The sequence below is a fragment of the Solanum stenotomum genome, chromosome 8 (assembly GCF_019186545.1).
Source record: "Solanum stenotomum isolate F172 chromosome 8, ASM1918654v1, whole genome shotgun sequence".
NCBI lineage: Eukaryota > Viridiplantae > Streptophyta > Magnoliopsida > Solanales > Solanaceae > Solanum > Solanum stenotomum.
This window is the reverse complement of record NC_064289.1, coordinates 6,866,369-6,882,000: the sequence shown is the minus strand read 5'-3', so window position 1 is coordinate 6,882,000 and position 15,632 is coordinate 6,866,369. Positions and strand designations below refer to the sequence as shown.

General features: G+C 32.2%; 2 protein-coding genes across 3 annotated transcripts; one reads left to right on the top strand and one right to left on the bottom strand.

Annotated features, from left to right (window-relative positions):
* Window positions 1-679: 679 nt before the first annotated feature.
* Window positions 680-7,898, top strand: LOC125872235 (peroxisomal membrane protein PEX14-like). 2 transcript variants are annotated; one of them, XM_049552953.1, is made up of 13 exons: window positions 680-834; window positions 951-1,028; window positions 2,675-2,916; window positions 3,020-3,068; window positions 3,182-3,366; window positions 3,981-4,170; window positions 4,346-4,435; window positions 5,333-5,406; window positions 5,500-5,542; window positions 5,638-5,705; window positions 6,488-6,532; window positions 6,619-6,684; window positions 7,123-7,898. In XM_049552953.1, exons 2-13 carry the CDS (start codon window positions 971-973, stop codon window positions 7,594-7,596), a joined length of 1,584 nt encoding a protein of 527 aa, XP_049408910.1. In that variant the 5' UTR covers window positions 680-834; window positions 951-970; the 3' UTR covers window positions 7,597-7,898. The 2 variants fall into 2 exon arrangements, with proteins under 2 accessions (XP_049408910.1, XP_049408911.1); XM_049552954.1 differs by having other exon boundaries at window positions 681-834; window positions 2,681-2,916.
* A 5,621-nt stretch (window positions 7,899-13,519) lies between these two features.
* LOC125874016 (uncharacterized) lies at window positions 13,520-14,473 on the bottom strand. Its single transcript, XM_049554822.1, has one exon. The coding sequence runs from the start codon at window positions 14,402-14,404 to the stop codon at window positions 13,589-13,591; it is 816 nt and encodes a 271-aa protein (XP_049410779.1). The 5' UTR covers window positions 14,405-14,473; the 3' UTR covers window positions 13,520-13,588.
* Window positions 14,474-15,632: the final 1,159 nt, after the last annotated feature.

The following is a 15,632-nucleotide window of genomic DNA, read 5'->3' as shown; positions in this document are numbered from 1 at the left end:
TTTTTTTTTTTTTTTTTTTTGTGGTTTCTGTGTCAGCCTGCATGGACCTTGACTCGTTACCTTTACCAGCTCAGAGAAAGGGGAGCAAGAAAATATTTGATGATTTCATATGAACTTTTAAATCTTCTTTTGCATTTTTTTGAAAAAAGAAAACAATTTTCCTCCTATCAAAGTAATGAAAAAAGACGTGATACTTTTCAAGTTTGAATCTCGAAAATAAAAAAAATGAATAAAAGGAGTAACAACTTTCTACTCACGCCTTATTATAAGTGAGCTAATTTTTGTTTAACCAAATCCAAATTATCATATAATTTCCTTCAGATTCTAACACACGATTCTTCTTTTTCTTAGCACTGGCACTATTATTAGAATTAATTTTATTAAATTTCTCCAGTCTTGATATTTATTTTCTTTTAAACATTAGTAAATTATGTTACATCTTCTAATAATTTTCTAGTTAAGATAACCACACGACTTTAGCTCTCAAAACTAAAGCAAACATACTACACTAAGCACGATTCAAAGAAGGATCAAATAAATCTATTATATATAACCTAATTCTACATTTAAGTAAAAACTTGAACCCGTAATTTTTTTGTACACGTAATAATAACTTTACCAGTTACGTTTTAGACTTAAATAATAATTAAAAAAAAAAAAGGAGCTTGACTCTTTGAGGGCCATGTTATCTGCAAAGGGTTTTGTCTTCTTGTTATTTTTTGTATCAATCAGCAATTTCGCACACAGAAAAGGTAGTAATAGTATTTGCTTCGAGATGAGCAAAATCCACTTGTGGGTTCTGACATACTATCATCGATAATCAATTCGTCTTAGGTAATTCGGTGCCTATTTCTATGTAAACAAAAAAAGTTTGGATTTTTTTTTTCCTTTTTTGCTTTTCTCCTCTAATCTTGGTATGTTCTTTTTCTTCTACTGTTCTTGAAATTCAGTTCAATAGGAGTTGGATAACATGGCGTCTCAATCAGATTCTCCACCCAACTCAGTAAACGAGAATACCCAGAATCCAGGTACCCTTTTATTTGCTTTTCTTTGATGAAATTGTTGCTCTGCTACTGTTTAGTTGGTTCTTGAATATCAGGGAGAAATAGATCTTGCTGCTATTTTGTTATCTGAAAAGAAGTATTTTCCATAAAGATCGAATCTTTTTGTACTTTATGATGTTTGTGCCTTTTTGTCTTTAACTGGGATAGGAGCATGTAAGTGTGCTTCTTTTTACTTTTATGGATGGTTGCTACTTTTGGTTTGTTAAGCAATAAAGTAGTACTAACTTGATATTATTACATCTAATGATCATTTGTTTAAAACTGGAGCTTGTGTTGTTAGAAGCTGTATGATTTTGGTGTAGTGCAAATCTTTGAAATAATTAGGTCTTTTTCTGTGTTCTTGAACAGTTGCCGTAGCAACTAATGACATATATTAGCCTAATTTTCTCAAATAAATGGATTGTTTTGATATCCAGTAACTGTATATAATGCGCATATTGATAACTAGGTGATTTTGTTTTCAGCGTGAGGCTTCTGACGATGGTAGGTTCATTAACTAGATAATTTTCTCTCTGAGGCTTCACACAATCATAGAGTAGAATGTACCAGCAAACCCTCTCAACAAGAGAAACGACGTTGTATGAAATACCCAAATAAATCTGCTGCCCAAGAATGAATGGATAGTAGGAGAACTTAGTGAAAAACAAAAAGTAGTTTTGCTTTTCATATCAAAATCAAGAATACTATGTTGTTTTGATCAAATAATGAGGTTCTGTATAGAAGAAGAGAATGCAATTTCCATGCCCACTTTCAAATGAGGTTTTGTTAACCTCAAGACTCTATGGCATTTTGAGCAACATGTTGCTGATTAGCTCACTATCCAACACATAAACTATCTCAAGGAACAACTACTTCAATGTAAACTTACCTTATCAAAAAAAAAATGCAGAAGAATATTTTAGAGAATGTCTGTACACGGGGTCAAGCAAACAAACAGAGCTATTGGAACTCAGAGGTTACTTTCAAGTTTCAATAATTTGGTTCCCTTGCATTTAAAGATAAACCGACTTTTGATTAAGGAGGCATGTGTATACCTAATTACTTGAGCTGCTACCACAAAGCATGTCTATTTGAAATTAACATTTTGTTGTCAAATTCTCTTTTTCATTACACTTCAACATGTTGGGGGGTTTCATGGGGTTATATCTGCATTCAATTCTCTGAATGGCAATGATGGACTTCTTAACAACAATTATCAATGTGCATCATGAGAGTGCATATACGTTATGAATCAAAAGAAAGTACATATATATTACCAAATCAAAAAGAAAGTACATATATATTACATACGAAGAGAAGTGATAAAAATTAGTATATGTGGAACTTCAAATGTGCTCTAAATTCGGCATGCATGATTCTTTGCTGGAGATGCCTAGATCACTAGTTTCTTGTTCTCTGAGAACTGCTTCCAGTGAATTTATGTCATGGTTGAGATCTAATAAGTGTCTTCCACTTTAGCTAATTGCTTATAAGTTTATCTATGCAGCACTCTCATACTTTCCTCGATGAAGTCCATTGCTGAATTATATTTATAATGATGTGCTAATAATGTTGAGTTAAATAGAATTTCATGCTATATCGTAATCCAAACTTAAATTTCTAATTTGAAGCAACAGCTTCGCAACCAGCAGCTGAAGATCATCAAGGTCCCAAGCCTGAGGCTGCAAGTGGGAGCTCTCCAGCTTCTGTGTTTGTAAACTCTGAACCAATTCGGGAGGACCAAGTCCAGAATGCTATGAAATTTCTTTCACATCCGAAAGTTAGGGGATCTCCAGTCATGTATAGGCGTTCTTTTCTTGAGAGGAAGGGGCTTACAAAGGAGGAAATTGACGAGGCCTTTCGTCGAGTTCCTGTAGGCCACATTTAGATTTTCTTACATTTAATATTGACTTAAATGTAACTGAAACATCTACATGAAATTTAAGATGTATATTGATTTTATGCCTAAATTACAGGATCCTACCCCAACTGTTACTAGCACACAGCCAGTTGCTGCTAATGAAGGTAATTCATATTGTTCTCGAAATAAAATTAGTGTTTGGCCTTTTATTCTTTTCTTGAGATTGATACTGTTTGGAGCCTATACTTGTCATGTTGTCCTGATATTTTGATGACAGATGGGACACAGAAGCCTCCATCGACTAGTACACCACAGGCTGCTTTACAAAATCTGCAGCCTGTATCAGCTCCGAGCAATAGCATGACAAAAATGGGGTATCTCTCTCATTTCCATTGGACTCATGCAGTTATTGCTGTAGGTCTACTCGCTGCTTCAGGAGCTGGAACAGCTGTACTTTTCAAGGTATTGCATAGTAAAAAGCCTTCTATTTATCATGCCAATTGGTATCATGTTTGTACTTTTTCTTCTCTGTCTTTGCCGATTTCTTCAGTGTAGATTTATTTTTCATACGCGAGACATCTCAAACTTTTATTTGTGGTAGTTCAATTTATTAGTAGTTTGGTAAATTGGTTGTTTCTTATTGACCGAAACAAAGAAAAGAAAAGAAAAAAAGCCTAATGATTTCATACAAAAGGTGGTATTCGATTAATGATGGGTATCTCATAGATGTAACTCTGGCCTCTCATATGTGAGAAGCTTGCATGGTGATGGAAAATTTGACCACGCCTATATACACTAGATTCAGGTCATTTCAGAAAAACGTGTACCTTAACTGAAGAATTATTTGAAGATTTTTAGTTAACCCTGTTCTGATTTTTGTTTTCCTTCTTTCTTTATTATAAATATCCCTGTTATGAAGATTTTCTCCAGATTTATTTGGTCTCCTCCGATGCCTTATCTCATTAGATTCATCTCTAAAGTAGGATTCTGGTGCTTATGACAATCTATTGGAAACTTTTCTCATGGACTACTCACTATATTTATCACCCACTGTTAAGTGACACATCCATTTGCAGAAATCTATTATTCCCCGGTTGAAGTCTTGGATACGCAAGGTTGTAATGGATGAAGAAGAAGATGAAAAAGGTATTGTCAAGGGAAAACCAAGTTTAGCAGAAGAAGCTGCTGTTGCTGCAAAAGCTGCTGCAGCTGCTGCTGCTGATGTTGCCCGAGCAAGCCAGGAGATGTTGGCATCAAAATCCGAAGGTTGGTTAATGTAAAATCTTATGTAATAACAAGTTAAGAACTGGATCTGAAATAAAATAAACTGAAATATTGTTCAGCATTGGTGACTTAAATCTTTCATCCGCTTTCCTATCCAGTGCTTATTTCTTTTACCATCAATAATCATGTTGGTGATTTAACTTGTGTTCCTCCACAGAGAAAAGGTATTTTGAGGAGCTGACAAGCCTGCTAAACTACCAAGTACGTGAGATGAAATCAATGACAAGTGCTATAGAGAAACTGGAAGGTGTGCTTCTCCATTTGCTCTTAAAGTAGAAATTCTCTACTTAATCAATAGATTTTTTGCATATTGACCTTTTTTTGCTTTTAGGGGGGTCGTGTACTTTAAAAAGGATGTGTTATGAAACAAAAGGGGGTTAGAAAGGAGGTAAATTTTGGCCTACTGAGAAGTAAAGAATAACTTGAGTGTTCATAACTGAAAGAGCAATGGAGAAAGATAGAGATAATAAATTGTGCATAACCTGTGTAATTTAGTTTGCTGATTCCAGCTGAGGCTGAGGCTGGATTACTTTTCGGCTCTGGATCTTTTTGTCTCAATAACCTTGGTGTGTGAATGTCATTGTTTATATGAGGTTTTCATGGTGCTAGACTGGTCAAAGTATTTTTAGTATATGTGATGATACTTATTTACTTAGGTAGTTTCTGTAAAAGTTTATAACTCTCAAGCCACAGAATGGAAACTTGTGAACTTGTTCAAAGAATCATTTGAAGCTTCCTTATGGAGGATCAGGCGGGCTTGTGACCGTCTGCATACCAGGGTGGCTATTGACCTCTACATCTCCATAAAATGCATTATAGCATGAATTTTCTAAGTTCTTTCCTTAAAAAACGTTTCGGTTGTTGGTCCCTGCAATTCTGGCTAAGTTCTTTCTCTCTACTCCGTCGGCACTTCCTTTTATTATAATGATTTTATTATAATGTTTTCATTGCCTTGGAATTCTAGCAATCATAAGGTAAATGTCAGGTTCTTTAGATTTTGTCATGTATAGCTTAAATTTCATATATCATGCACTCCCTGACCCTTAGGGTGGGTATCCCACCTCTAAAGGGGAAGAAAAAAAAAGGGATCCAAATCATCTTCAAACAGGAAGTGGTGCCTAATTTCAGTGTTCCGCTCATGCAGGGCAAAGTACTACTTCTGGAAGAATACCTGTTTCGGAACTAGATGATCGAAGAATTTCAGTTACTCCATCTAGGGTAAGCTGTGTAGCAACAAAAAAGTCTGGATCTTGTAGTTGATATCTCTGTCGACTTTTAAGATTCAGTTTCTAATTTTCTTTTATGCTCCAGCAATCTTATGCTAATGGAAAAGTAAATGGTGATGCACATTCAGGTTCTAATTTCTGTTTCTAGCTGGATTTTTTTTCTCAAATCAGTTTTTATTGATTCTTTAAATACTAATGCGCATGAGTGGAACATTTTATACAGTGAGATCTTTGTCACCACCTGCATCTGTTGAACCATCTGCTGCACCCCATCCAAAGTCTTATATGGAGGTGACTCTTATGCTCTCTGGCTTGTTAGTGTATTTCCTAACTGTCAGCTCACCTGTTAGTAATTCATCCTATGTTCTTGATTACCTTTTGGTTTCCCAAAAAAAGTAGTTCTGCTTGGATAGATCTGGATCACTAGGTAATTGATGAAGGGAGTGTGTGGACGGGAGGGCGCCCAGACAGTATTATAGCTAACTCCCTTTAATTAATGGTCCTTTACCTAACTGTTAGCTCATCTATTAGTAATTTCATCCTATGTTCTTACCATTCTAAGAAGGAAATCATGCAACTTTCTGGCTGGTGTGCAAGCGGTTAAACATTTTCTTGATTACCTTTTGGTTTCCCGTAGAGTTTTCCAAATCAGCTTTTGAAAAAAAAAAATAGTTCTACTTGGATAGATTTGGACCACTAGGTAATTGATGAAGGGAGTGTCCCAGACAGTATTTTAGCCAACCAGATTATCAAGGCTTTCTTTTTCCCTGATCAACTCCTCTTTATTTTTATTTCTAGTTTCACTAAGATTCTTTAATCATGCAAAAGTGTTGGCTTCTCTTCTTCCAAGCTGGAAAGACAAACTTTATTTTAAAAGAGGTGCTATATGCATATGGCAGTAAGCAATCACAACTCATGAGATCTGATAGTATTATGATTTATGACAGCATTTGGTAATTGTGATAATTCCACCTTGTAATGTAGTGCATGCATCTATCTTTGAACAAATCAATGAGTAGCACCAGTTGAACTTTAGGGAAATCGGCTCTTCTAACTTCATTATCATTTTACAGATTATGGCTATGGTTCAAAGAGGAGAGAAGCCTTCCAACATCCGAGTAAGTACATGGTTCTCACCAGTGGCATTCTTGTATCTTGAAAAATATAGTTTTCTTGAATGTTTGTACATTCATCTTTGATGCAGGATATAAATGATCAGCCACCAAATCCTAACCAGCCTGTACCTGATCGTGTTGCTGCAAAGCCTAAGGTTTGCCTTGTCCTTCTACTAACAATGTTGCAATTGGGTCAAATTTGAAGGTTGGATTGGGTCAATTTAAGAATTGTCTCTGCATGATTGACTTTTAAAAAGAACCATACATGGACATTCTGGCAGCTGGACATGAAAAATACAATTTACTAATCGAATCTATAATCCTATTCCAGTACTTCTTTTGATGAATTAATCACTGCAACTAGGATATTTCAGGAATATTGTATGGGTTAATTTCTATGAACACCTGTCACTTTGGTTTGGATACAAGAGTTATGGTTTACTAGATAGAACTTACTATTCAATACATTCGGCTTTTTTTCTTGGATTGTCTGGAGGAAAGGTGGGGTTGGAGACAGGGTAATATGCAGTTCACTTGTAAGATTTACTCGAAATGGCAATGATAACCATTTAATAATCTGTGCCTGTGAACAGCCTTGGGAAGTTGGCCAGAGTCAAAATAATTCCAATTTCCTTCAATCTCAAGGGAGTGGCGATGGCTTGAATTATGGTTACCAAGACAATCTGACGAATGGAGACAGTTCAGCACCTTGGTGGCAACGCAAGAATGCCAGGATAACTGAAATCGAAACTGAAGGTGAACAGAACTTTGGATCTCCAGCTGCACCAGTTCAGGAACGACCAATTCAGAGATCATGGGTTCCTCCCCAGCCTCCTCCAGTTGCAATGGCAGAAGCTGCTGCAGCCATCCGCCAACCTAAAAAGTCTGCATCTCAGAACGAACAATTGACTGATGATCAGTTGTTAGCTCGTTCATCAGATGAGTTGCAGAGGGTTACAAGAATCTCCGAATCTGGTGGTACCCCTGAAGCTAATGGTTCGAGTTCTGGCCTACAGATGAGTGAGACAACACCAATTGGAGAAGGTGATCAAACTTTCAGCAGCTGAAAGATCATTTAATTTCCTTGATATAAAAGGCTGGGCATTCAGTATCGAGGTTCACCACGATCTTACAACTACATGTTCTTGATGAATCGAGCCTCATTTCGTGTTTACCCCTAAGTGAAGTCTACAGTTACATTTATCAACTTTGTGGTATATGGGAAAAAGATCATCTAAATGTAGCAAAGCCATTATGTTTCTTGTTGGTGGTCTATTCATTATACACTCTAAAATGGCTGCAGAACTTAAGAATTGTGTTTATATAATTCTACAGTTTGAATAAAGGTTAGATTATGATAATAACATAATTTGTGTTGAGTAATTTGGCGGATGGAAAAAGTGTTCCAATAAACCAAGGTGTGGCCTAGTGGTCAATGGTCAATGTAGTCAGTTGAGAACGTTCATTAGGTTTCAAGTTTAAATCCAACAAAAACATTCCATGATTTCTGTCTATTTGTCTTAGCTTTAGTGGACAGAGTTATTTATATTGTACACAAGCTGACTCGACCACCATCGTCATAAAAAGAAGAAGTGCTCCAATAACATCAGTCATGGGGCCCTATGTTTTGGTGAAAGGCACATATCAATTGCTCAAAAGTAGATCAAACTTCAAAGTTATCTACAGGCAGCTCATAAGAATCTTATCCCTCTCATTATATTTTGTAGCTGGGAAGTTCACATGTTATATCAGTAAATAGAGCTTCTTCTTTTTAACTTTCTTTTTCTTTATTGATTCTAACTTATAACTAAGATAAGAATAATATATAATGATCTGTTCTCTCTTGGTATTATTACTAATTCAGATATGCAATCAAAGGCATAAAAAGCAAATAACAATATAAATAAAAGAATAAGAAATGTGTACACATCAACTTGATTTTTCCATTTTCATCTAGAATATATACATGAGGTCATTGAAGTGGTTGTTAAAGTTATTCTATATATGTTAGAATCTGAAACTTCATGATACTGACTAATTCTTAGAGACACGATGATAAGGCCGAAAGTGGCTGGTAGGCATTATTTCTATTATCAAAATTATCTAGTGCAAGTATTTATTTTATTATTGTATTAATAAAGTCACCATAATTCTAAACAAAAAAACAATAAATCTAACCAAATAAGCCATTTTTTTCCACCTGAAAACTAACTAGAATGGACCCCATAACCTAAATAAAAGTTGTGATACAATTATCCACCCATTAGTTAAGTAACTTTATTAGTTAATTAAATTAAATAACTTTACATAGACAATTAAATGAGCATTTGAAAAATATAGAGCTATTTTGAGAAATTTGGTTAGGTTTCCAAGAAGTTGCTATATTAGGATTTTAGCTTTTGCGTGATGAGTTGTGACTACTAGAAAAATGTGATAATGGCCCCTAACAAAGTTGTTTCACATGTCCTCCCTGTCAGATTCCTTGTATTTTTTCTTTATATATTTATCGAGTATATGATTTTAGATAAGAAATTTAAAGATAGTAAATAGTTAAGCATTGTTGCACGTATCTTTATATATTAGTACTTGTAGTATTATTATAGTACTTTATCCTTCAATTTATGTTATTATCTATGTTTCTTATCCTTAGATTATAATATTATTTTTTCAATTAATTAAATCATAATAGTACTAGGTAAATAGGACATCATGGTTAGAGTGTCGTATTTTAGTCATGTTGAAATATATAGGAATAATTACTTGGATGAGTGCATTTTAATAAATAATTACTGATTTTAGCAACATTTTTTATTTATTACTATTTATAGCAATACATAACAATACTATGTTAAATTTGCAATATGTATTAAAAGTGAATTAAGTATGCAATATATATGTATTATAACTGTTTTTAAAAATATATTATGCTTGTTTGGTAAGAAGTTGACACATTGTATTATAAGTGTATTAAAATGTGTGATAAATGTATTATCCATCAATAAAACTTGTATTATATGTGAATAAAAAATTGTTCTTTGTAATATGTATTAAAACTGTATTATAAATGTATTAAAAGTGATCAAGTGAATAAAAAATATTATTGCTATAAATGGTAAATATTTTTTATTTATGGTATATTTATGTAACTTTCCCAAATATATATTTAACTACCAAAAGTGTTTTGTTTTGTAATAGTGACAAAAAGGAACCAACTATGTAAGTAGCGACAGTATTATGCAGACTATTTATTAACTTAATTTATTTTTGACTTATTCAAATTTAATCTAACTTATTTATGTGACGCCTCTAAAATTATAATTGATTAAATCCAAATATTTAACAACCTATTATATTGATTACAAAGAAACAGATAGAAAAAAATATATATGTGTATGAAGTGATTATTTTGGATCTATTAGTTCAAAAATTATGATAAAGAGTAGACACTAGACATGCACTTTGCACTTTTTTTACCAAAATATAGTGGAAGCTTTTAGCCATATGATTAGGACACTGATTAATGAATATAAAGTTTTTGGCACTATATATGCTTTTTATTTGCCCCCCAAAAATATCAAAACTACCTGCTACAGTACACTACTGGTTCGTACTAAAGTAGATACAGTTACTTATATTTTATTTTTTAAACGATCCTAGTATTTGAATTAGTTTTTGCGTGTGCATTGATTTCACCAAATTTATTAAGACAGATGAAAAGAATCATCTAGTCACCGCCAACAAAGTAGATATAGTACTTCTTATAGCTATTAGGCATTAAGATATAATTTTAATTACGAGTTCGATTGAATTTAATAGTTTTGATAAAATATTTCTTTTAATAGAATAGTTACTCCACGTTCCTATATATATAGATTTTCCTAAAATTCAAGCCTATAGAAATTTACCCCTAAGACAAGTTGTAGTCAATAACCTAATTAATTAATTCGATAGATTACCCTTTTGAAAAATGAATATACTATATACTATATCCTACTTCAACAGTATTTCTTTTTTCTTTTTGTTTCTAGAACTTCTCCTAAAGTCTTAATATTATATATATTATTATTATTAGATGAAAAGGATATAAAGAGCTAATTAACCCTGAGAAGAAATTAAATCTCGATAGACTTTTGCAGTACGTCTAGAAACCTACTAATGGTAAACTTTTATGATGCTAATTAGAGAAATTAAATACATCAAGATACATCTTCCTCTTACTTGCAAGAAATCATATATAAATATAGGTTGTGATAAAATACTTAAATAAATAATTATTTCTTTAAAAATATGCAAGTTTAAATAGAACAAAATAAAAATAAACAGAGACAATGATCAAGTGTTGATTAGATCTTGAAATCAGCGAGTAAAGTAGAAATGGCAAAATTAGTCCATGAAAATATGATTCATCCAATCCGTTCAAGTTTGAGCGGTTCATGACCCACTTATTTATTGATTCAGTCCATTTTAACCTGTTCAATTCTCAGTTCATACATCTAGAACGACTACACTAAAATATAATTCAAATTGATGCATGAAGAATATTTTTAAAAGATATCATTTTTATTTATTATGTTATAGATAGTCATAATAAAAGAAAAGATTATTAGGTAATTAAAAAGAACCAAAAAAAACTAGTAAGATTTGGCTCAGCCCCAAGTATAATAATTCAGTCTATTCATTATCTTACACTTGACTAATCAACAATTGTGGAGAATCACTTTATTATTGATTTCCTATTTTTGTACACAAGAATAATTAATTAATGTACTAATAAAACTTGTATAAGAAGAAATTGTCTGATTCTTGATAATATTAGAAAAATCTATACCCTCTAGAACGACAAGGAAAAAAAACAATCAATAAGTTTATTTTTATGAACAAGTCTTCAAGAAATAAATAATTGAGAATTTAGGTAGAATTTGTCCACTTGAAATATGTATTATAAGAATGGATAAGTCTTCATATAATTAGTAATTAGTTTGTGGTTAAACATGTCTGTATATGTCTTGTTTTCTCTAAATAAATTATTATGACAATATGATCAAACTATAATCATAAGCTATGATGGGAAGTCTTCGGTATGGGTATATTATTAGATGGAGGAATCTCTTGATATAAAGTATTTTATCTGATGGTCTAATCGACGTGAATTTAAATTAATTGATTATTTATAAGTATATGATAGAAGCAAATCAAGGATTTTAAATAATGAATTCTGGATTATAATTTTTTTATTTAGTAAGTTTATGAATAAATTATTTATAAATATTAAGTAAATTTTATAATATTATATTATAAATATAAAATTTGAGCCAAAATTAAGTCATGTTTCACGTATAAATCCGCCTCTAATAGCGGATATGGAATGCAAATTTGGAATAGAAAAGGAAAGGAAAGTTTCCTGACCAAATGTTTTATTGGTTGGTGAACTTGCGGATAATGACTAATAATTTAAAATTATCCCTTTTAACACTCTGGTTAGAAGGATTGTCACTTATTTCATAATGTATCGTATTATATTATGTTATATTGTATTGTATTATATTCTGCTAATGAATATAGCGTTTGAATAGATTTTATCGTTCTCCATCATTACATAATTGTCACATATTCATAATTTGAATGATAAACCTAGCTACAAGAAAGGAGTTTAGGTAATACTTTCAAAGTGACTCTCGATGGGAGAATCCAGGCTATTCAGGAAGAATCGCAGCAATTCCGAGGTAGAGCTATTGTGAAATTATGGGGTAGAGGATAAATAATAATAAGTAAAGACAAAATGATAAACAAAAATATTAAGGTAAAGACACATACGGTCACACCAAACTGGTTATTACATAAAATGAGTATTTTCGTTATTACCTAATAATGAATTTAAACGATACTATACAATAAAATTTAAGTAACAATCAAAACAAACATCGTATTTAAACTAACAATACTATAGAATATACAATGGGTAATAGCCATCCAAAACAAACATCGTATTTAAACTAACAATACTCATATATTTAATATTCCAATCGAGTACCTTTTTAACGGGTTAATTTGATATCCTTATGTAATTAGTACCGAAATGAAAATTTTCATTAAGAGAATTTAAGATATAAATAAGTAAATATATGAAGATATCAAAGAAAGTTCAGTATCTATTATATAGTATATAATAAAAAAAAATTAGTCATATTTAAATGTGATATAATTTTCTATTGAGGGAGATTAAAATAAACTCTTTAACTCTACCTAGCTCCGCCGTCTATGTAACCCTTTTCAACATTCAGCTAACAATTGATAGTGCATAATTCGTACATGCCAAACTTAACATCGCCAAATTAAAAATAACCCAAATTTGATGCTATTGCGCTCTGACGCTGCTTTTAGTTTAGATATTTGTGTTAAGTCCCACTAAAATTCTATTACTTTTTTCAGTATAGAATACGAAGAAGATAATTTTTCTTGTAACTGAAATTTATACGCTTTTTTATAAGCTGATTTTTAAGAATAAAATGATGATCAAAGTAAAAAAAATATTTCTTTTATACAATATGGCCAAGACTTTGGTAACTTTGCTTTTTGTAGTCGCATTCTTGATTATTTCACAAAATATGGTGCCTGGACGAATGTGTGATTGTCAGACTAGTCAAGAATGTCATGACTTGGAATGTCAAGGTGCGCTCGGAACTTGTGTTGATGGATTTTGCGTATGTTTAGTACATTCCAATCATGAAGAAGGAAGAATGGAAGCATGCACAAATACATGTCTGAGTAGAGAAGATTGTACTGAATTTTTGAAATGTGAAAGTGGTTTACCAACTTGTGTTGATGGAAGCTGTGTATGTTTATGAATGACTAATTACATTTTTAATAAATTAAATGCAATTTTAAATTGTATTACTTTGGTTGCATCATGATATGAAAAAGAAAAAGATGCTAAATATATAGATAACCTCTTAAATTAATTCAGATATTTCATTCATAATCCATTAGATATTATGTACACATGCTTAATCACTGATTAACTATTTAATTATCTGAAGATTCCGTTCACTGTAATTAGCCTCAGAAATGCTGTAAATTCCGATTTAACCCATTCACATTACCCAAAAAGCTTACCAAATCTTGCCTGTACGGTAAGTATGACTTCCGTTTATCTTTTCCGTTTATCGCGCAACGCAACGCCGGAAAATCTTCAACGGCGGGAACTTTTCCGGTGATTTTACCAGAGTCAGTCCTTGTAATCTCTGTTTTCTCTTCTCTTTTTTTGAACGGAGTTGTCAAAAACACGAAAGTTTCCTTACCGTCACTGTTACTCCGGTGAATGAAGTCACGTAACTTCCACCGCTTAGAAGAGGAGCCAGTGGAGCTGCTCTTCTTACGCAATTCACACGGAGGCTCTTCCGCCGATTTCGGCCTCCACACGCAGTATGTTCCCGGAGCAATTCCTTCTAAATCGTCGACTTCCGACGAGGAAGACGACGACGCAATTTCACGATCTTCGGTAAAAAGCTTCCTTAACGAAACTCTATTTGACTTCGTCGGAGTCGAAACTTTCTCCGAATTACTATAACCGGTATCGTTTAACGATAAATCTCTGTTGAAAATTGGACGGATCTGACCGTTGTAGAAGATTTCATCAGCAGAAATAGGCGAAAATTGATCAGATCCTGCCGTAACAAAAGCAAATTCAGAATCATCTTCATCATCATGTTTATGTACTTGATTTTCATGGTTCTCATTGTTGTCATCATCATTAAAGGAAAATTCGGAGTCAATTTCATTTTCAGCTGTGAATTCTTCTACAACTCTAGCAGCAATTTCTGTGAGATTAGTACGAGCAAAACTCGGAGACTGAGATAGTTCTGAACTCGCTTGCATATTTCTGATAATGATGAAACACTTTTTCCCTCTGTTTTTCTTCAAATAGATAGAGAGAATAAAGTGCGTAATCTCAGATCTATTTATATATATAGGCTATACTATAGAGAAGGCGACGAGTGATTGTTGTAATATGGACCGACAATAATCTTAATAGTTCAGTTGATTGATTATCTAAATTTTCATATTATTAATCAAGTTCAATGCGGATTCTCCACACTCTGATTTTAATATTAAAAAGATGGAGATATGTATAGTTTTTTTCTTACATAATGCATGCACTGAATTTCGTTAATATGACGATGATTAAATGATAAATATTGTGTGTTTAAATGATACATATAAAAATAAATACGCATCCATTGTTTAGTAGTTAAATTTTGCATCAATTTAAGACATTAACATACGATATGAGTAACATGCAGAACAGTACATAAGGTTTTTTTGATGCATGCACATTATATTGTATGCAAGTAATTAAGCACTTTACTATACTTTTTAAAGATGACGGTTTAACCAAGTTATAATAAAATATACTAGGCCTAATAATAAGGTTTAATTAGCTAAAGTTGTGGCGATTTAATACTTATAGTAATGTTTTTGATTGACTAGTCTAATTATTATATTTATTTATATAGAAGCTTATTTTTTTTCTTTTAGTCTAACTATATATCAGGCTATTGGATTAATAATCGTATAAAGCCAAGAGATTAGTTGTTGAATTTCATGAATCATGAATATATAAGAAACAAGTTATAATAAAATATATATGATGTAGAAACTGTAGTAGATATGTATGTATATACATATATAGTTCTTTAATTTTCTTGGTTCATATATATACACCTAATACCTAACTATCATAGGTAAAAGTTATAATAAAATATAATTTCATATTTTTTGTTATTTATAAGTTCAAAGTTAAAGTTACTACTTAAAATAAACAAAAAATGTTTTATTAATTAAATTAAGTTAAATGTTTTAACGTTTAAAACAAACGATCCTTTATATTTATTTTGAAGTTCCCTTAATTAATAGTCCTTTTAGTTAAGTGATGTCTAGTGTCTCTACAAAACCCTTTGGGCTCCCATTTTCCATTGTGAGGTCCAAGCTATCAGGCCCGTTTAACTTTACTGCACTCAGACCACAAACAAGACTATTTAAAAGTAGAGGTGACAAAATCAAACTCAACTCGTTCAATTCGTTTAAGTTTGAGTGGGTTATTGAC